General features: G+C 49.0%; 1 protein-coding gene across 4 annotated transcripts in view; it reads left to right on the forward strand.

Moving 5' to 3' along the window:
- DPP6 (dipeptidyl peptidase like 6) overlaps window positions 1–20,986 on the forward strand; it is a 988,762-nt gene that overhangs the window by 863,604 nt on the left and 104,172 nt on the right. For all 4 annotated transcript variants that reach the window (XM_044765679.2, XM_044765682.2, XM_014829001.3 and 1 more), the window contains exons 9-10: window positions 14,423–14,577; window positions 16,717–16,814. In XM_044765679.2, coding sequence (XP_044621614.2) covers window positions 14,423–14,577; window positions 16,717–16,814 — 253 coding nt within the window. The remainder of the gene's footprint in view (window positions 1–14,422; window positions 14,578–16,716; window positions 16,815–20,986) is intronic.

Below are 20,986 nucleotides of genomic sequence, written 5' to 3' on the forward strand. Positions count from 1 at the left end.
GTCAAAGGCAAGGGAAAGACGTGGTGCACAGATGTGGCCCCAGTGAATGGAGTCCTGCCTTTGTTTCTGTTCATCTGGGTTTAATTCAATTCAAGCCATCTATTGGGCGCCTGCTGTGTGCCGTGCACCATGCTGGGCAGTTTGCGCTCCACCCTGGGGGTGTTCCTTGATGGACCTGAGGAGCTCTGGACGCACCGGGACTGATGGCGTCCGAAGGAGCTGGGGAGTTCCAGGGCAGCATTGCCCCCGGAGATGGCCTGGCTCCCCGGCTCAGCCCAGGCATTCTCCTCTGCCTCCACACTCCAAATCTTACATTATCTTTTTCTGAACACCTGTTGAACTGAAATTTAGTCCTAAATTGTTGGGTTGCCAAGTTACAAACCAGGAATAAATGGGTGGTTTATGGAATTTGTGTCATTATTTGGTAATCAAAGGTAATCTGAATCGATTATTTACCTGAACGCAGAGCCCACTCCCTGTGCCAGGGCTGGCACTGAGTGTATGATAAGACCCAGCAGATATCTGTTGATTTACCACTGTCATCCTCCTGCTAAAGCCTTGGCGCTCTCCCCTCAAGCAGCGGACGGCAACCACTGCAGCTGCTTCTAAAGGGTGGGGGGCGTTTCCATGGAGCCATCGCCCCACATGCACTCTCTCCCCTTCGTAAGCACAGCCTGTGCTTGAGAAAGAGTCGTCCAGCTCAGGGGCACGGTCTGGGCTTAGAGCAGAATAAAGCTCACGTGCCCATCTGGAGCGGGTGCCCTCACCTCTTCGCCTAATGCACAGTCCACGGGGCTGCTTACGTTCCAGGCTATGGCAGTAATCCCAGGAGATTCAGAGGACGGAAGCAGGTGGGGACGGCATGGGCTGTCGGGAATGGCTTCGCCCTGAGCTCAGGGGTTTGTCTTGCTTTGCCACCTTCCATTATCCTCCTTCTCCAGCTGCATCCTCGGAATAGCGTGGCCACCTCCTGTGACCACACCTGTGGTGACGGGGTCCTCCATCCTCCTCACTCACACAGAATTCTTGAGCTGTTTCCCCGTAGCCAGGATGTATCTGTACAAGTCGAAAGGCAGACTCGTGTTCTTTGAACAATAGAACCAAGAATAATTAATAATTTGATGCAATTGGGTTTAGAAACCATTCTGAGTACTGTTTATAATTTAGTTATTAACCTTCCCCTTTAAAAAAAAAAGCAAAAAATTGAGACCTAATTTCATGTCTAATACACATTGTTTTTGATAGCCATTACTTTTAAAATGTTTCACTGATATTAAGAAATAATTATGCAGAGTATCTCAGACTGATTAAGGTGACTATTTTTCTGTAAGGATTTTCTTTGAAAATATCTATTATAATGAGCTTTACTGCAGTGCATCCTGAGAGGAAATATTATTCTCATCATATAATTTTAAAGCTAAAGCCAACATATAAAAGAAATGTTACATATAATTTCAAGGCTATAATTTTGCTTTGTAGCGAAAAATTCTAAGTTTCCGGAGAGGACAAAGTAGAGTCAGCACTTTTCAGAAACCCTTCGTAAATACAAACTGTGGTAAATCTCAACTGGCAGTTAGGTCACCATCCAATTAAAATTCCAATTTCAGAAACTCAATCATTTTTAACTTTCTCCTGAATATTAACAGGATGATTAGCTTTGGCAAAATACCAGGAAGAAAAACATAACTAAGGAAATTAAAAATCATTATAGAGTTGAGAATACATTTTACCTAAGACACTAAACCAATCACTGTATAGATTATTAAATTAATATCGAAGTCAGTAAGAGTATTATGGAGAAACATTCTCTTTGTGTCAATTGAACACATTTCAGGAGCTGAATTTAAAACAATTTTTAGCCCGTATCAGGGCCCAAGTGGCCAGCTGTCTCCAGGCTGCCTGACTGCCCGGCTGTTGGCCTTGTGGAGAATAGTCTTGGATGAGTGATTTGAGATCTACTGGAAGTCCCCACGGCCACAATCATTTTCATTCATCTTCAGAGGCGTGCACAGGCTCTGGGCTTGTGGTGGGAGAGAAGGTGAGAAAAGCAGACTGGAGATGGGAGCATACCAAAGAGAAATGTCATCTCTTTCAGTATTTTCCATGGATGTGCTCCTTTCCTGTACTACCTGTGTGATTTGAGCAAATTATTTAAACTTTTTTTCCCTTTAATCCATAAGGGAAAAATAAAGATAACAACAGTACCTACCTGGAGTGGTCGTTTTGAGGATTAAGTGAAAACGTACTGAAACATGCACACACAGGCACACAATGTAAGTTCTGATCAGAAGAAAGACCATGTCCCATGTCACCCAGACCCAGGGTTCGTGGAGGGGGTCACAGTGAGGCGCCTCGGGCATCAGAAATCAGCAGACTGGTCGTCACCATTCCCCGTGGATCAGCCCTGCCTTCCCAGCGTTACTCTCCCCCTCAAAGTTTTTTATTATAAAAAAGAACAGTGGCGAGGACTTGAGCGAGGCTTGTCTGTTTGGGTTGTTTTGCTGCAGAAGAAACATAATTTTTGCAGGTGCTCTACAAAATGAACAATGAAAAAGCCCACCGCCCTTCTTGGCCCTGATCGTCCGGTGTCCCCTGCGGCTCTCGTTCCAGGGAAGGCTGCGATAATCCCTGCTGACCCCTGGAGGAGAGTGAGCCATTTGCTCGCCTTCTCTTCTCCAGCGACCCAGACCAACAAGGGTGGTTGACAGTGAAACTTCCCCTGATTGCAAGGTCGAGGGTGTTCTGTGACTGGGTGCCTCGGCAGAGGCCAGATGGCTCAGCAGTGACTCACTCTTGGCCTCCACATCCATCTGGTCCTATCCTAGACCCGTCTTCCATTTGAGCTTCTTCTACTCGCTCACTTGGGCCCCTCACCATCTATCTCCAAAGCCCCAGGCTGCCGTGCAGTTCCATAATAATAACAGATGTTTTATGGCACCTGCAGGTTACAGGCACTAGGGTCTTTATGTGGAATAACTACTATAACTCTTACAACAGCCTAATGAAGTAGATACCCATTTTACATCCCGTATTACAGATGAGGAAACTGAGACACCAGATGCTGAGTCACTTGCCTAAGGTCACACAACCTGGGAGTGGCTGTGCCAGAATTTGAATCTCAGAAGTCTAGCTTGAGAGTTCATTCTCCTGAGCACGCACACCCGACCACGTAGGGCAGGATGATGTTCATACCACTCCTGTAAGCCTTCAGTGTCCTCCCAAATCTCTCTCCAGTAAGCTTTCTAGGATGGTCCTGGTCACTTGCCATGCTGACCTCCACCTGAGTGTAGCACTCTGTGATACTTGATTTTGCACATGCCGCTCATTGAGCAATTAGAGATGAACAAAGGACAATGCGGTCAGCCTGGTCAACACCATCCCTCTCCTGTCCACCTCTCCTCCTTCCAAGGAACAGATGCAGCCTCTCTCGTCCCCGCTGTGTGTGAACGTGATTTGCACGGTATCCGCAAAGGCACCTGCCTAACGCCTACTGCTCAGTATGTGCGCGTTCCCTCCTCTCTCCTGCACGGTCCCCCCAGCCCCCACTCAAATGCCATGCAAGACAGAAATTGGACCAAGAGGCCTTTGTTTCTTAGGGTCTTGAATGACTTTTTAAACATACGTCGTCATCTTGCAACAAGAGCGCCTTCTCACAGCGGCTGCCTACACTGAGGATGTGGGAGGCCAGACATTTTGGTCCGAGTCTTGTTTTTCCTCATCCGTGGTAAGGTTTTCTCCCCTTCGTCGGTCAAACCCTATAGTAAAAGCCGATTTCCTCTGTCTTTTCTGTTCTCCAGAGCGTGCATCTCAGTGCTTGTCATGGGGCTGTAGTCGGTGGGATGGAAAATCCTGGGCACAAAAACAGGGAATGTTGACACAAAACAATGGCTTCTGATCACACTCATGAATGCCAGCATATTTAGGGCTTTTGAGTTCAGTGGCGGCTGTAGGTCACTTGAAGGTCACCTCCACTCTATGGGGAGGATGGTGTGCAGATCAGGAGATGGCTCAGAGAGGTCACGAGTGGCCAAGGAACAGGTGGCTGAGTATGACCTGAGCACACATCCTCACCAAGTGCCAGACCCTCTCTCTGCATCCCGTTCCCCACAAACGGGGCCCCCAGTGGCCAGACTTACTTTCAGGCTGTTCTAAATTCACACTGTTTTCCAGCAAATGCAGCCTCCTGCAGCCTTGGCAAACCTCTGCTGGTCATTGGTAGTTACTTTTCCAAGAGCTCCAGAAATAGTATCATGTTCCATCTGGTGACAGGCATTCTAGAATCTGCTCAGAGGAAGCTCAGTCAACATTCTAGAATCCACTCAGAGGAAGCTCAGTCAACATACTATCAACATTCTAGAATCCACTTAGAGGAAGCTCAGTCAACATACTAGAATCTGCTCAGAGGAAGCACCATCAATATACTAGAATCTGCTCAGAGGAAGCACAGTCAATATACTAGAATCTGCTCAGAGGAAGCTCAGTCAACATTCTAGAATCCACTCAGAGGAAGCTCAGCCAACATACTAGAATCTGCTCAGGGGAAGCTCAGTCAACATTCTAGAATCCACTCAGAGGAAGCTCAGTCAACATACTAGAATCTGCTCAGAGGAAGCTCAGTCAACATTCTAGAATCCACTCAGAGGAAGCTCAGTCAACATTCTAGAATCTGCCCAGAGGAAGCTCAGTCAACATTCTAGAATCCACTTAGAGGAAACTCAGTCAACATTCTAGAATCTGCCCAGAGGAAGCTCAGTCAACATTCTAGAATCCTCTCAGGGGAAGCTCAGTCAACATACTAGAATCTGCTCAGGGGAAGCTCAGTCAACATTCTAGAATCCACTCAGGGCAAGCTCAGTCAACATACTAGAATCCGCTCAGAGGAAGCTCAGTCAACATTCTAGAATCCTCTCAGAAGAAGCTCAGTCAACACCTAAGTCAGGGCCCCAAGGGGTCAGGGTGGGGAAACAGGCCACAGTGCTGGATCAGGAGGTCTGTGAATCCACGGCACACTCAGTTATATGTAGGACCCAATAAGTTGTATGTCACGGTACCCTTAAATATTTGTCCAATATATGCAGATGCCATTGTGGTGAGAGAAATACAAATTATTTTTAAAGGATGTTCATTGTTTCAAACTTAATTAAAATATGATGTCTGCATTTTTTTCTGTAAGAAAGGGTGCTCCTATGCAAAAAGCTTCAGAGACAGTGGCATACGCCAACCTCTTCATTTTGCAGTGGAGGACAAGGGGCCGCAGAGGTGGGTCAGAGCTGGAGTCCGGGTCTCCAGGACGGCGTGCAGCCTCCAAAGGCAGCAGGTGGAAACCAGGTGCTTTCCAAGGTGCGGTTAATCTTGTGTGGATTTTCCTCCAAAATTCTCATTTCTCTCTACAGGGGCAGATCCTGATTTTGTGGGGTCTGAAGCTTATATAATTTGGGGGCCCCCCCCTTGAGAAAAAGAACACTTGATTATGGATGTAAGATTCAGCCTGAGAAGCAGGGGCTGACACTCCTGCTTCTCCAGCCACAGGTGATTCCCGCGGGCCCCTCCGCCATGGTGAGGTCTGGGGCGGACTCTGCTCTCCCCCCGAGGACTGCAGGACGCACACACTCCAGCTCACCGCTGACTTCACCTCTGCATATGTTGATTATCACTTGATTATCTCGCTGATGAGGAGCCTCTTGTAGTTTAAATACCTCCTTCACGTCAGCACAGTAATTTAGAGCGAGGGAAGGGGTGAGGAGAGAGAGTGGGTACAGCTTTTTCTACTGACAAAATGTGGCTCGTGACTCCACTGCTTGGAGACTTCTTTCCAGGAGCAACTTGTCCCTCTGGCCCAGAATGAGGGGCCAGGTGTCGACAGGAGGCCCTAGGAGGGGAGGCACTGGCCGTCTCTGCTCCCCTTCTTGGAGCCTTATGAAATGCAGCTCTTAGCCAGGTCTCTGCCTCCTCTCGCTGGTCTGACTCCCAACTGAGGCCCAAGCTGGGACCCCTTGCTTCAAAACTAAGCTTCAGTTCAGACTGACAGCCTTGTCTAAGGTGCATTGTCAGGAGCACGAGTCAGCAAACATCTGTTTTTGCTCTCTGATTCTGTGTGAGAATTTGAACCAGTGTCTCTATGCGTCTAGCCAAACGGCATGCTCCCTGCTTTGTCAGAGTATCGAGTACTCACTAAGTGTTGGGAGGGTGGCTGAGTGAATGGATCAGTGAACAAATGAATGAGAAAGAAAACATCTCTCACACACTGTCCCTGCCTGGGCGTGGGGCAGGTGAAGAGAAGGCATTGAGTGTAAGTTCTGGAAGCTCTCTCAAGACCCCATCGTAAAGATGAAGAGGAAAATGGGGAGGAGCCAAAGGAGGCGGCCCACGTAAGAACAGTTGCCGCAAGCACAGGCTCAGGGCTCCTCTTTCCTTTTCCATCTCTCTATTCAAAACTTTTCTTAACCAAAGTTGGTTCAGTGACCCAAATAAATGACTCAAAACCGTGACATCTGTAAATTGGGCAAAGCTCAGCAGGATAGCTCTCCTCTCTCCTCTGCACCAGCTGGGGCACCTGCAAGGCTGGGCTGGAGCCTCTGAAGGCTGGCTCATCACATATCCTGTGGTTGATGCTGGTGGCCAGCTGAGACCTGAGCCATGTTGACCGGAACACCTCCAGGTGGCTTCTCCATTTGGCCCAGGCTTATCCACAGCATGGCAGGTGGTCTCCAGGGGGAGCGTCCCAAGCAAGAGAGAGACAGAGGGAAGCATATCACCTTTTATGACCCAGCCCGAGAAGTTACATGCCATCACTTCTACCACATTCTGTTTGTTCAGGCTGCTGCAAAGACTGCCCCAGTTCAAGGGGAGGGGACATGGACCTCACCTCTTAATGGTGAGAGTGTCAAGTTCTGGAAGAGCATGTGGGACCAGAAATATTGCCCTGGCCAATTTTGGAAAGTACAGTGTGCCACACTCAGTGAGGTGTCAAGCTTAGTAGAGCGATTTATGATAAGGTATAAATGAGTTCTCAGGAAAAAGAGTATTAATAACTCAAAATAATGTCAAGAGGTTTTTATGGGCTCAGCTTTGGAAGATGCTTGTGATGTCGTTTGTCTACTCCGGGCAGCTGTATACCCTGAGATCTTCTCCAAATTAGTGATAACCCAGGTAGTTATCATGGACCAGAGATGGCATGTAGCCCATACACTTACTTTTACTAGGACCTCAGGAAAAACAACAAAATCGTAATTGGTCAAGCTCATGAGCCCTGGGAATTTAGAACCACAGACACAGATGCTCTCCTGTGAGCCTCCTGCTTTAAGTGATGGGCCAGCCAAATCTGCAGCACTTATAAATTCAGGAACATCTTATTTTCTGCTTTTGGAGGCAGTCTGCAACTTTACGTTCTGTCTCTAAGAAAACACGAGCTGCTCCCTGAATGTTTCGTTCCTGACAGAAAATCCAGGCAGCTGAACTTCACAGTGTGGCCAGCCTGCCCCAAAGCTGAGCTGAAGCATCAAAAACAGGGGAAATAACTAACATGTAGAAATGGTGTGTTGATTTAAAAGAGGAGAGTGAGAATTCTTGGTCTTGCCAGCCCAGCCTCATGGCTGTCTGTGACCTCCTGCCTTTCAGACATGGCTGTGCCACTGAGGGGAAGACAGAGACACAGCAGATGTGTCTCCTCGCACCCCCCATCCTCCACTGTACACAGGCCTGGAAACGTGTGTGGGACAGGATTCAAATGCAAGGATTTAGCCCTCGTGCTCTGATAGAAACGACTCTTGGCCTCCCACCCCTACCTTGCCTCACCCAGGTAAATGAGGCAGGAAGATGTGTCCTCAAAGAACTCTTAGAGAAACACCAGCAAGTTCCAGCTCCCCAAGCCACTTGAAAGCCTCTCCTCTTCCTTTCTGTCTCGTGTCTGCACACCCCTCATCAGCCTTGGGATTTCTTTCTAGCCGGATTTCAGTCCCGAGCTTGGCCTGTCCATCCTGGGAACCCTGGATGCAGCTGTCAGGGAGATGTCGATTGCGCTTCAGTTCCCCGTGTCCGGGTGCCTTTTGTGACTCTCCAGGCTGCCCTCCTCTACCCCACGCCCTTCCAGTCTGCAGCGACCCTGCGTCAGACCTGTGGATGCCCAGGATCACGCATTTACATCCAGCTCCGCAGCTGCTCCCGGGGGAATTGCAGATGAGGCCTGAGCTCTTATTTAGGAGCAAAGTCTCTCTTCCTTGTTAAAAAGCTGTCAGAATACAGATGGGGGAGACGTCCTTCCCTGGGCGTGGGTCCTTTGCAGACCCCTGCGATGGCATTCTGTCTTCCACTTGGGGGTGACATTGACCTTCGGCTCCATCTGACACTGAGGACCTCAAGGACTTTCTAATCTACTGTGCACCTCCTAGGCCCATGCTACTGTGTGTGTCACCTGTAAAGAGTCGCACCCATGTGTGCACTCCAGCTAGTAGGAGGGGGAGAGGAAGTGCTGGTCCCTCCTTTTCCTAAAGGCAGGACCTGGACCTTACTCATGCCGTCTCTGAGCTGCGGAGACTCCTGACTTCACGGGAGGCAGAGAGGGCCTTGACCCTGGAGGGCCATGCACCCAGCCGTGATTCACTGGTTCTTCTCCTAAAGAAGAATGAGGGGTGGATGTTGGGGAGTCGTTAGCACTCCACCTCCCCATGAGAGCCTTCTCCAATGTCTCCTCCCCGACAGTCCCTTGTGGTTTCTGCATTGACCGCCCCCCTCAGGACTGTTAGCGGTAGTCATATTTTGTTTGCTAGATTGTAAACTTTGCCTTGACTACACTGTGGCCTAGGGTTTTGTATATATTGAGGACTCCATCTTTGTTCACTGACTCAGTTTCCATCAACCTCCTATTCCCCAGTTGTACAAGGGGGCTTCGTGCAGGGTTGTTATGAGCATCCACGAAGAGCGAAGCTAAGTGAAGACTGGACAATGTTGAACGCTGTAGAATGAAGGACGACACCAGGTGCACGTTTACTTGCTGACTTCTAGACAAGGGAAGGGCTGTTAGGCTTCCTTGCCACAATGTGAGCAGACACAGTGAGAGATACACTGGGGCCTCACTAACGTGGACCAAGAGAGGACTCAGGGGCCAAGAGAGTGGGCTGTCTGAGGAGTGAGTGAGCAGAAATACATGCAGTCCTGAGCACCAAGCCTGGCACACCGTCATGCTTGTTAAATGGCATTTTCTATGACCAGCCCTGCTACTGCTGTTGCTTTTGTTGATGCGGAGGAGCTCTCCTGGGAGGACCGCCCAGGAGAGCCCGGATAAACATGCCATGTCCAGAAGGGTGGGTCAACCTTGGGCTGCTTATTGCAGGTGATTAAATCCAAAGAGGACCAATTTATCTAATGACATGAGGGCTGCAGGCAAGATTAAATGAGTTGTTTTGTGTAAAGTACTTGGAACAGTGTCTGGCGCATATTAAGCACTGTATGGGTATTTGCTAAACCAAAAAAGATGTACTTAAATCTGACTGGGGTTCAGGACGGGCCTCAGCCACACAAGCACGCAGCATTTTAGATGGAAGCCAACTCGATCAGCCCATTGGAGGCTGGAAACATCAGAGCCAGAGCCATGGGGGACTCAGCCTAGCCTACTCAGTATCAGACATGTGCACTGGGGGACGGGGGCACCAGGGCTAGTCCCCAGCTGTTAGGGCTGAGGCCAGTGGCGCCCCACCCACCGTGGTCAGGTCTGGCTTAGAAATTCCACCCACTGAGTTTCAGGGCAGCCTCTGGCTGACTCTCTGAGCCCCTGACTCAGGAGTCTGTATCCTCCAGTGTGGAGCCAGCTTTCTGGCAACCAGCGTCATTGTAACCGTGCGTGAGTTTCCTGTGGCTTCCTTAAGGAAGTAGCGCAAACTGGATGGCTTTAAAGAACAGGAATTTATTGCTTCCATTCTAGAGGCTGAAACTCTGGAATTAAGATGTCACAGGGCCATTCTCTCCTGAGAGTCTGAGAAGAATCTTTCTTGTCTCTTCCAGCTTCTGGTCCCTCACCATCCTTGATGTTCCTTGGCTTGTGGGTGCATCATTCCTGTCTCTCCCTTTGCCATCACACGACATTGTCCCCTGTCTGTCTGTGTCTCTTTTCCTCTCTTTATAAGGACACCTGTCATACTGGATTAAGGGCACACCCTGCTCCAGTATGACCTCATCTTAATTTATATCTTAATTACATCTGCAATGACTCTGTTTCCAAATAAGGTCACATTCTCAGGTACCAGAGATTAGCACTTCAACATGTCTTTTAGGGGGACACAATTCAATCCACAACAAACCTTTAAGGGGAAGCTATCATTCTTCTATTCAAGAAGGTTTACTCCTCCCAAATAATTTGGGAACATATTTCATATATATTGATAAAGCCATATGCCTACAGTTCCAAAATACAATACTCATTTGATCACATAGGGCATATTTGTGTGGTCAGTCGTTCTTAACCAGAATGTACACGAAAGTCACCCATAGAGCTTTGCAGAAAAGGGGCCTCTGCCCTCCCCCTGACCCCAGCAAATACTGATTGTTCTGCTGGGGTGGGTGCAGCAGGGCCCGGGCATCTGTACCGAAAGCACACAGCATTCCCAGGTGCTTCCCTGAGAACTGCCTGAGCCAGCCAGGCGGCATTGTGAAATGGTACCCGTGACCCCCGGCTCATTCTGCACCTGCCAGACAATCTGGGAAGTGTGAGAATTCCTCTTCTTTGCAGGACTGGCCTCAAGGACTACCTTGAGCCCAAAGGGACTTTGTCCTACAGGATAAGCCCTAAACATTGTTTGGCGTGAATGAATAACATTCAAATAGCAGAGTTGGCTTCCTGAAGACACAGTATCAAGAAATGAGGACACTCGGCCTGGATCCTATGACCTTAAGCTGCGTGCATAAAACTTCCCGCCTCTTCAAGGGAGAGGCAGTCACGACTGCCCCAAATGTATCTTTCATGTTTGATTCTGGAATGGTCCCTGGACAGGCCAGGGAAGGTGAAGGAAAGCTGTATCCTCCAGTTTTTACAAGTTAATTGTACTTGCTCAGACAGGCTGGTTTCCTGTCGTGTTCCAAGGCAAAGGTTCGTGCAATTAATTTAGTCAATGAAATAGAGTTTTCTTCTCTGCAAAACTCTATTCCTAAACTACATTTGGTTCATGGCATTTAAGCCAACTGCCTCATTAAGCTGGAAATCCTGAAGAAAACATTTGCAGAATAGGGACATTCATAATTAACACAAAAATGTCAAGATCTCATCTGCCTGGTCTTTTCCCCCCTTAGTTTCTTGTACTTAATTATCTCTTTAATGAGCAGCTAACACACAGAAAAGTAAAAACTCCAAGGGACAGTGTGTCAAAGGGCATTTAGGGAAAATAAACTAAAGATACTGTCGTTTTGTGTGGCCTGACCTTTGGTGCAGCAGAATTTCTTTTTATTTGCCACCATCTCGCTGCGAGATGGAATTGAAAGGAACTCACATTTGCCAACACCCTCAGCAGACATTTGTCGTCCCTGGACGGTGTGGTCTCTGACTTCCCTTCCAGGCAGCTCGTTTTCTGGGCTGAAGTGATCCTTTTTCAGCATCTGAATTCTCTGAACGGTGACTTGAGCTGAGTGGAAATACTCCGGCACTTGCCGATGGAATTGACAGAAATATATTATTATCAACCGAGCTTCAGGCCTAGCCTTCACCACGTATTTTCTTTCTCTCTCCCCCTTGCATGTGTGACCCCCTCCTGCACTGTGCTGGCTGAACCAAAGCAGTTGTGTTTCCTTTAGGTCTGAGGGCAAGCCTAGAAATGAGATATCCACAAAGATGGGTGGAAATGAGAAGCGGGCCGTGCCTCCCTCTCCTGGCCACCCCTCACCAAGCGTCTGGGGCCTGTCTGAGAATGAAGGGGTGTAACTCTGCACAAGGTTTGGATTGTCATCCCTCTCTTTCAGGAGACTGCTCTGGGTTCAAAGAGAAGAAACAGATGCATTCTCTCTGCAGGGGTTGTGTTGTTATTTGTTTCTGTCCAACGCTTTTTCCTCTATGAAGCCTTTGTTGCAGCCGGCTGTTTTCCTATTTGGGATCTTCCTGAGTTGGCCATGAATTAATGTGCTGTGAAAAGCGCTGCCGGGCTCCTCTCGGCTAACTGCGGGTCCACTCGGCTTTCTTGTCCCCCTGCCCCTTGAATCTCGCTCTCTCATAGTGGGTTCGCCTGTGCCCTGATCGGGCCCTCCCTCCCAGCCCTGCAGCACAGAATTGATTGAGCAGAATCACCCGCAAATTGCATTGCAAATGGTACCTATTTTTCCAGCCAACCATCTGCCGGAGTCTATTACTCACTTCTCCTTGCCAGCCGACCGCACGAATCAGGTGGTTCTGTAGAAAGTCGTTTCTGAATCACCTCATTCTAAATGCGCACCTGAAAGTCACTTTTCTGGCTGCTGAAGACACTGGAAAATTACAAGCCCTGGAGAGTTGGCCGTCTTCCTTTTTTTTCACCTCAGCAGACCTTTGGGTTTTTATAGGCTCTGGAAAAAGCTTCTGAGTCGTTTCACGGGATGCCACGAGATCACAGAACGCTGGAGGTGGAGGGGATGTTGGGGGCTGCTACTGTGCCCCTTGGTTGACAGATGGGGACTCGTTCAGAGCCTCTGAGTGGAGACCAGACTAGACCCCAGATGCAGGGCCCTTTCATCCATTTTCCACTGAGGAGCTGTGTTCCAGACCTGGGATGCGTGGTAGAAAGTCAGATATGTGCAGGCATCATGCTGGATGAGTCTCTACTCCTGGTGATGGAGTCCAGCGGCAAAACCAGGTCACAATGGATGGGGTCTCCACAGGCTGCTGGCAGGCCTGGAGGAAAGCGCTCGGAAGGACAGGCGAGAATTACTCAGGAGGAGAACGGCTCTTAATGAAGTGCGTTAACTCCTAGGATTGCTGCTGCAGGTCCCACAAGACATTGGGGTTTCTCCCACTAGGAAACTGGGCCGGCAGAGCTAGGGACGGAGGGACAAATTGCACCATCAGTCAGGCTCCCCCAAACCCAGAGTCAGCCTCTGGCGCCCACCCCGGGAGAGAGCATTGCAGCAAGCCCCACTTTCAGTCCCTGAACTTGGTGTGGAATGCCTTCAGCAGCCAGGCCCTCGCCAACGTGGCCCTGAGCTCTCCTCTCCATCCTGGCCGACAGTCACCCACCCGCCGTCAAGGCTGGCCCAGCTTTGTGTCCTCCCGCCTTGCTTCTTTCCCTCTCTGTGGTCCTTTCCTCCCGTGGGCCCCATCCCTTGGCTTTAATCCAGTTGACGTTGTTCCCCATTGTGTTACATGCACTCAGCTTGTTTTCTCGACGTGATTTCAGTTTCCTCGATTGCCTTTCTTTCACTATGGGCACAGGGAGCTGGTTTACGGTCTACATCTAGTAACGACCCGTTGAATGAGACTCGTACTATGTGATTATAGAATGATACATCATTATTTTAAAAACAAATCTAGAGGGAATTAGTTTTCGATACATATAGACCATGTACAAGAAAGAATCCCATGACCTCATGGCTGTTTAGCACTGAGATGCAGCCTCTGGTCCCCATTCTCTCACTTGTTACACTTGGGAAGTGTCTTCCATGGGCTTGTAAAAAGCAGACTAGAATAGGTCTTTCTGGAACAGATGCCAGATCCTATAAAGCTCATCCATAGTTAAAACTCTAATTAGCCAAGATGCTTGTGGGATGGGGCGGAATAATGGGTATTTCTGGTGGAAACCTAAAAGAATCACTATTTCCATTTCAGTTCTGTTGAAGATGGGGCCGTCTTGTTTTTCTGCCACACAGAGGAAATTGCATCCTTCTTTTAAGAGTGAGGACCATGCTGAACCTTTGAACACATTCTCCTTCCGCACAGTTGTGCACGCAGGGGTCTGCGTGTAGGCGTGAATCCCCAGGCATCTCCTGCAAGTTGAGCTGGGATTCTCTGGGATTCAACCTCCAACACGGCTTGCTTTCTCACTCGGTTCTGCCCGGGGGTGCCCTGCTTCCGTGTGAATTGATTTCCTCTAGTTCTGTTGTTCAAATCATCTTAAAATAATAACCCACAACAGTACAATACTAATTCAGTTCAAAAAGTACTTGTTAGACTCCTAGTGCTCAAATTTGTGCCAAAAAAAGAAGGTTTCCAGACAACTAGCATCCATTCCATTGGGCCTTGATTTATTGGGTTTACTGTGCTGAGGTTTAGGGTGAGGTCTGATGGTGTTTTTTGAGAGCCTGTGGAATGAAGTCATACTCAGGGCACAGGGACGACCTCTCAAAGGTTGTAGAAGATAAATGTCCCCAGGGGGATTCATTTACCTCCTGGCCAGCTCACAATTGTGCCTGCTCGTCGCTGGTTTCCACTCCATTTGTTGCCTGCTCACATCTCTCTACTTTGTTTGCTTTCCCTCAGAGGAGATTTTGAAGACCCACATTGCCCACTGGTGGTCTCCTGATGGCACAAGGCTGGCCTACGCCACCATCAACGACTCACGCGTGCCCGTCATGGAGCTCCCAACCTATACCGGCTCCATCTACCCCACCGTGAAGCCCTACCACTACCCCAAGGTAGGGAGAAAAAACGGCGGAACAGATTCTCTGCATTATTCATCACCCCACCCAGCCAACTCTGAACGTGGAGCTGTGATAATCAGATGTGTTATGAGCAATGCAGTCAACAGAGGCAAGATTAATTACTTCCCATTACATTGCATTAAATTCCCATCTCTGTTGAGTTGAATTTGTTGGCACGTTTACTTTATTTTAAATAATTAAACTAACGTTAATCATTTGTCTAAGCTTCATCAGAACCAAAATAAATACATTACCTCCACTTGTGATTCCTGGGCGACAAAAACTCACCCTGCCCACTCTTAGGGCACTCTCTCCTCGGCATCCTTTTCTAGAATTTGGCTTCTGGGAGGTCAGTGGGACCTACCTGACCCTGGCCCCCTGGGTCTGGGCCAGGCTGTTTTCTGCTTGGCCACGTTCTGACCCATGGTGTATCTAATTGCTCCCCAGACCAAGTTGTTAGCAGAAAGAGCCAGCGGAACAGCAAGGGTGCAGGGCAGTGGGGAGCGGGACGAACATCCAAACCTCGCTTTGTTAGCAAATCGCAGCATCCCAGCGGGAAGGGAGGACCTGATGCCAAACCTCTACAGCCAGCTCGATCAAAGAGGGGCTGAGGTCCGAGAGAGTGGACACACAGGCAGCTGTCCTGCTGCCCTCTGGCTTCACTGGACTGCCCCGAGGCTCCTGGGGCAGCGAGATGAACGTGAGCACTTCACCACCAGCACCCGCCTGGTGACAGCGTGCTCGCTCCCTCCTGGGGCTGCCTCCTCCTCCAGCCTCCGCCAGTGAGCACAGAGCCTCAGCTTCCCAAGGATCGGAGGCTCAGAGAGCGGCTGCCACATGTCTTGTAAACCAGAAATACAAGACATGGCAGCCTATAATTGGGAGCAAGAGAGGCAATAATGTACAAGTGAGGCCAGCGAGGTTCCGAGAATCCCAGGCCAGCGAAAGGAAACAGCTGGCGTCTCAGTCAGCTCAGGCTCCATAACAACACCACAGACTGCGTGGCTTAAACAACAATTTACTCCTCATAGTTCTGGAGGCTGGAAGCCTGAGGGTGCTGGCATGGTCAGGCTCTGGTGAGGGCTCTCTTCCTGGCTTGCAGACAGCCACCTTTCTCTGCCTCCTCATGTGTCAGAGAGAGAGGTCTGGTGTCTCCTCCTCTTCTTGCAAGGGCACTGATCCGTCATGGGACCCCCACTCTCACGACCTCATCTAACCCTAATCACCTCCCAAAGGCCTCGCCTCCAAATACCATCACATTGGGAATTAGGGGTTCAAGATACGAATTTTGGAGACACAGACATTCAGTTCACAACACCTGGTAATAGAGACCCTTCTCCACAGTTCTTTGACTGGTGTGGTCAATATCCAAGGAAGTCCCAGATGGAGGGGCATGATTCCTCTGAGGCCACAGCCCTTGCCTCTGCTGTTTTCCCTGACAGCATGTGGATGTCAACAAGAGACATGGATTTGCCTTTTGGCAGATTCTTTCACTCCTTTTTTAGCTAGTTGTGCTTGGACTTCACTCTGCGTTATGTGGAAGGGTCTGGGAGTTTTAGTTTTAGTTTCAGTCAAGTGCGCTGGACTGATCCTGAATCTTTCAAGCCCTCTCCATCCCCACCACACCTGCACACAGGATGGCTCGCAGCTGTCTGAGTTTCATCTGACCTCCCAGAGATGGAAGGGTTTCCCTGGTGAACCCTTTTGAGGGAGTTCCCCTAATCTGGGAGTGATGACCTGAAATCCAGGAAAGTAGGGGCCCCTGGATTTTATAGTGAACTCTGGGACAGGTACTCTGAACTTGGAATTATGAAATCTCAGGTTGCTCAGGATTTGGGGTTTTGTGTTTTAGTAGAAAGGCAACATATTCTGGCTAACAGAATTCAGACGCCCCTTGCCCCATGACACCCTCTCCCAGATCAGAGGCAAGGGTTGGCGCACCTGCCTGACTTCTGCCCTGTCCTACTGCTGATTCCTCTGTGAACCCCAACGTCTCCCTCTGCTGGATGCAGAGAAGTGAGGGCATCAGGCAGACCCAGTGGTCCTGCTGATGAGGAAATGCCACATCTCTCCCAAGGCACCGTCCAGGGAGGAGGTGGCTCACTGACATCTCTGTCCCCTTTCACTTCCCAGGCTGGATGTGAAAACCCCAGTATTTCCCTCCACGTCATTGGCTTAAATGGACCCACCCATGATCTGGAGATGATGCCACCTGACGACCCACGAATGAGGTTTGCTTCTTTCCCTCTATTATATTAAAAAAAAATAAGATGAATGTTCATTTACATGGTCTCTTCAAGTTCTGATATATTTTACTGCTAATGTAAACATCCAAGAAAAAGGTGCATGTTCTAAAGTTTTCCTTGCTGCCTTATGATTCAGTTTTCTGAGAAAGGAACACGAGTCAAACCAGCACTACTATTTCTTACCTTGGGTCAGGAGCAGCTTCTCCTCCCCAGGAGGCTGGGCTTCTCTGGGAAGGGCCATGTCTGGTCAACTGCACATCTTTAGTAGGGGCCACACTGCCTCACACACAGCAGACACTGGAGAACCGATGCTGTCTTGCCAAGAAATCCATGTAATCGGACTTTATGTAAATAGTGCCCCCTTTTTAGAGCATTATTTTAGAGCACGACTGTACTTTGCCAGCTCCAGGAACTGATGGCGAATCCTGTTCCAATAAGCCAAATTGCCCAGTTGCAAGATAACAACCATGTAGTTGGTGGAACATGTTGACAAACGTAACTGTACTTATTACTAATGTCTGGGTTAGGTAGATCTTTTTAAAAAATCAGAACAACTGAGTAGGATCCATCTAAGTGAAGTGCTCTGAATATTAGTTTCATTTTGTCCCAGAGGTCAAGTGGCCTGGGGACTGATTGTGCTCCCAGAGCCCACTTAAAACATTAAACCTCTCTTTGTTGAGAACATTGATGAGAGACTCAAAAAAGAGGAAGGAATTGCACTGATGCCAGGATCCACTCACTTGTAGACCCCCTAAGTCTATGAATGGGTCATTCAGCCAAGAAGGATTCATATGGAGACTCAGCAAGTACCCAACCCAAATTTTGCCGTAATTCTCGCTTATATCATCAGGGCTGAGTGCTCGGACACTTGGTTCTGCTGGTCCTTTGTGAATGGTGCGGCCTTCTCCTGCAGGGGTTTCCACTGCTGTCCTTGGTGAGACCCATCTGCCCACACCCCAGAAGCCAGAGGCCTCTGCAGAATTCCATTGGGTTTCCTTCAACTCTTTCTTCTTCAATGAAATTTAAAATGCTGTCAAGTCCTCAGGTGCACAGACCAGGCACAGAATTCCAGTGCTTTATAAGGGCTCTTTGTTGCTCTTCTCCCTGTCCTGGATTGATCTCCTCCCTCTTGCAGCCAGTCCCAAGGCATGACTCTCTGATGACCCCTCCTTGAGGAGTGGGTCCTTAGTCTGCGCTGGTCAGGGGAGTTAAATCGATTTGGCTGATATTTTTGCTGGCATTGAAGGAACATTCAGATCATTGCTTTGTCTTCTCTCCTGAAGACGTGTATATTCCATTGTTTTCCTTTCCACCCCCATCCCTGCCAAGCCTCCTGGGGCCTGGTCCAGCAAACTCACTGAATTAATACGGAAAGTCACCTGGAAAATTTAAGCCATCTGTTTGAGTTAATTGAAAATCTCGTTTAGTCAATTTGGTGATGCTGTTTCCGCAGGCTTGATTAGCTTCAAGGACAATGAAAAATTAGCCTCAGTCAGGGCTTGAAGCTCGGCTGCTGGTCTCAGGCTTTCTGCTTGCTCTGATTTCCCGGGCTCAGTGCAATAACGCCTTCGTATGTAATATAAATCTGTAATATGGAAGTGTCACGCTTTCTTGCACTCCTCTGTCGCACATCCTCGAGATTTCTCAAAAGTGAGCACAAATCTGTCAGAAATCATGGACTAAATGTGAGCGGGTGTCTATTGAGCACTTCGTGTTTACAGCCGTTAGACTGAGCGCCGGGTATGTAGCGGTGAATGAAACACGGAGGTTGTGATGCAGGGGGCAGACAGACCTTGAACAAATCCATACAAGTGAGTGACTGATTGCAGGTGTGAGAGGGGCCATGGAGTGTGGCATGTGGAAAAGGAGGCCAGCCTGGCCTGGAGGGTGACAGCATCGTGGCTTAGAGCAGGCTCCCTCAACCTCAGCACTCTCGGTGTTTGGGGCCCAATGACTCTCTGCCGTGGGGGCTGTCCCATGCATTGAGGGTGTTTAGCAGCACCCTGACCTCCACCCATTGGATGTCAGTAGTACCCTCCTCTGAGCTGTGACAGTCACTCTCCAGTCGTTGCTTAATGTCCCCAGATTGTGAACCCTGGTTTCGAGTGAAGGTTAGGTTCTCAAGCCAACTGCCTGGTTCAAGTCTTGGTTCTGTGGTCTTGGGCAAGTTACTCAATCTCTCCTGCTTCAGTTTCCTCATCTGTAAGATGGAAATAAATATTAATAATGAGTGTTTACTCTCATGGGTGGTTGTGAAAATTAAATGAGATACTGCACACAGCACACGGCTGGCTCATACGGTCATCCCGTCTCATGGCTGTAAATACTACCTATAGGCTAACAACTTTCACCTTTGAACTCAGCCCTGACCTGCCCTCGGAACCTGTCTTGCCATCCAGCTCCTTCCCATCCGGGACATGACTCAGCCCTCTGCCTGGGGGATCCGTGCTGTATTCGCCACCATCTGCTAGTCACTTAGTGTCCTTCTTGGTTTTCAGATTGACTGTCGCAGTGTGGCAGTACCTGTGTTCAAGTAATTCTTATTTTACTTAATAATGGCCCTAAAGCACCATTAATGTCTTACTGTGCCTAATTTATAAGTTAAACTTTATCATAGGTATGTATGTATAGGAAAAACCATAGTATATATGGGGTTCATTAGTATCCACAGCTTCAGGCATCCCTTGGGGCTCCTGGACCGTATCCCTCAGACAAGGAGCCTGCTGTGCACAGGAGGAAACTCAGGGAGAGAGGTCAGTGTGCAGATTCTACGGACGCCACCTCTGGGCTGATGAAAGTCTGTCTCCAGTAAGAGGAGAATTTATTTCCTGCCTTTAGGCAGAAAAGGGGGAGCTTTTTCTGGGTTTGCTGCTCTTTAATTGCCTTCAGCTCAAAATAATTTTTATGTCAAAGAGGCATATTTTGGGGTGACATATTCTGGTTTCCTTCACAGCTAAAGGAAGGAATCTAGAAAAAGTAAAAATAAGACACCTACTTTGTGGAGTGATATAAAAAGGAATGAGACCTAAATAATGCCCTCAAAAATCTGGGAAGGAATCGACAACAAACAAAGAAATGTATAATGTTAAAAAAATTAAGTGCTACAAAATAGGCATCAATTCTTCGAGGAGTGTTCCTCAGGATGAGAAATGACTTCCTCGGAGGAGGCTCCAGAGGAGGAGTGCGACGCGTGGGCGAGGTCTTGCCGCGTTGGGACACAGATAAAGGCATATTCCAGGATCCAGGTTTAAGAGAAGTAGATAAGTGCAGGGCTGGGTTCCTGGGAAGGGTGTGTGGGGCCCAGAAGCATCTTCGGTTGCAGGTTGTGTGTTAAATTGTAAAACCATGACCCCAGGGCTGTTTGTATTCTCCTTTTCTCCTTCCAAACTGAGCTTCTGGACGTGCTGGCTTGTTTTCACTGTTGTTTTTCCCTCTGCCCATCTCTCCAGGAGTGAGGACGTGGGCTTACCCTGTCTTACAGGACGGCGGCTGTGTCCCAGGGCGATCCCTGGGAACAGCACTGCTGAGGGCTTTCACACACGGGTCACTGAAGCTTCACGCAGCTCTGTGACACGGGTCCCGCCGTCTCCCCATTCTACAGATGCAGAGACTGGGAAATACAGAGATTATGGAATGTGTCTCAATCCACACAGAGCATTAGGGCTGGCTCCAGGATCCGCCCTTAACTCCTAGCCCCTGCACAGCCCCCACAGAAAGATTCAGAGAATTCTGGAAGTCTATGGGTCACTTTCAACAGGCTGCTAGGAGCCGTCAAGAGGAAAAAATAAAACACTTCCTCCATTGGCTATCTAACCTTTATACCCTCATTTCCAGTTTCCCCTGTTGTTTATTAACCAGCCTGACTTCCCCCTGAGGGTTCTCGGAAATGGGGAAAATTGGGCTTCGGAGTCCTTCCGCCTGCCAAACACTGACTGGCCATCGGCATGTGCCATGCGCTGTGTCAGGCCCTTGGATGACCTCTCCCATCAGGTCACTCACCTTCCAGAAAGTACAACAGCTCGTGGTCACCGGGGCTAATGAGGTGCTGGGCGGAGGGGGAGCCGCAGGAGCTGAACTCGAGGAGCAGCTTCCTGGAGCAAACATGGGGCCACCTCGGAAGACGTGCACGTGAAGGATGCCCGAGCTTGGCGACCTGC

This window comes from Equus asinus, chromosome 1, assembly GCF_041296235.1.
Source record: "Equus asinus isolate D_3611 breed Donkey chromosome 1, EquAss-T2T_v2, whole genome shotgun sequence".
Lineage (NCBI taxonomy): Eukaryota > Metazoa > Chordata > Mammalia > Perissodactyla > Equidae > Equus > Equus asinus.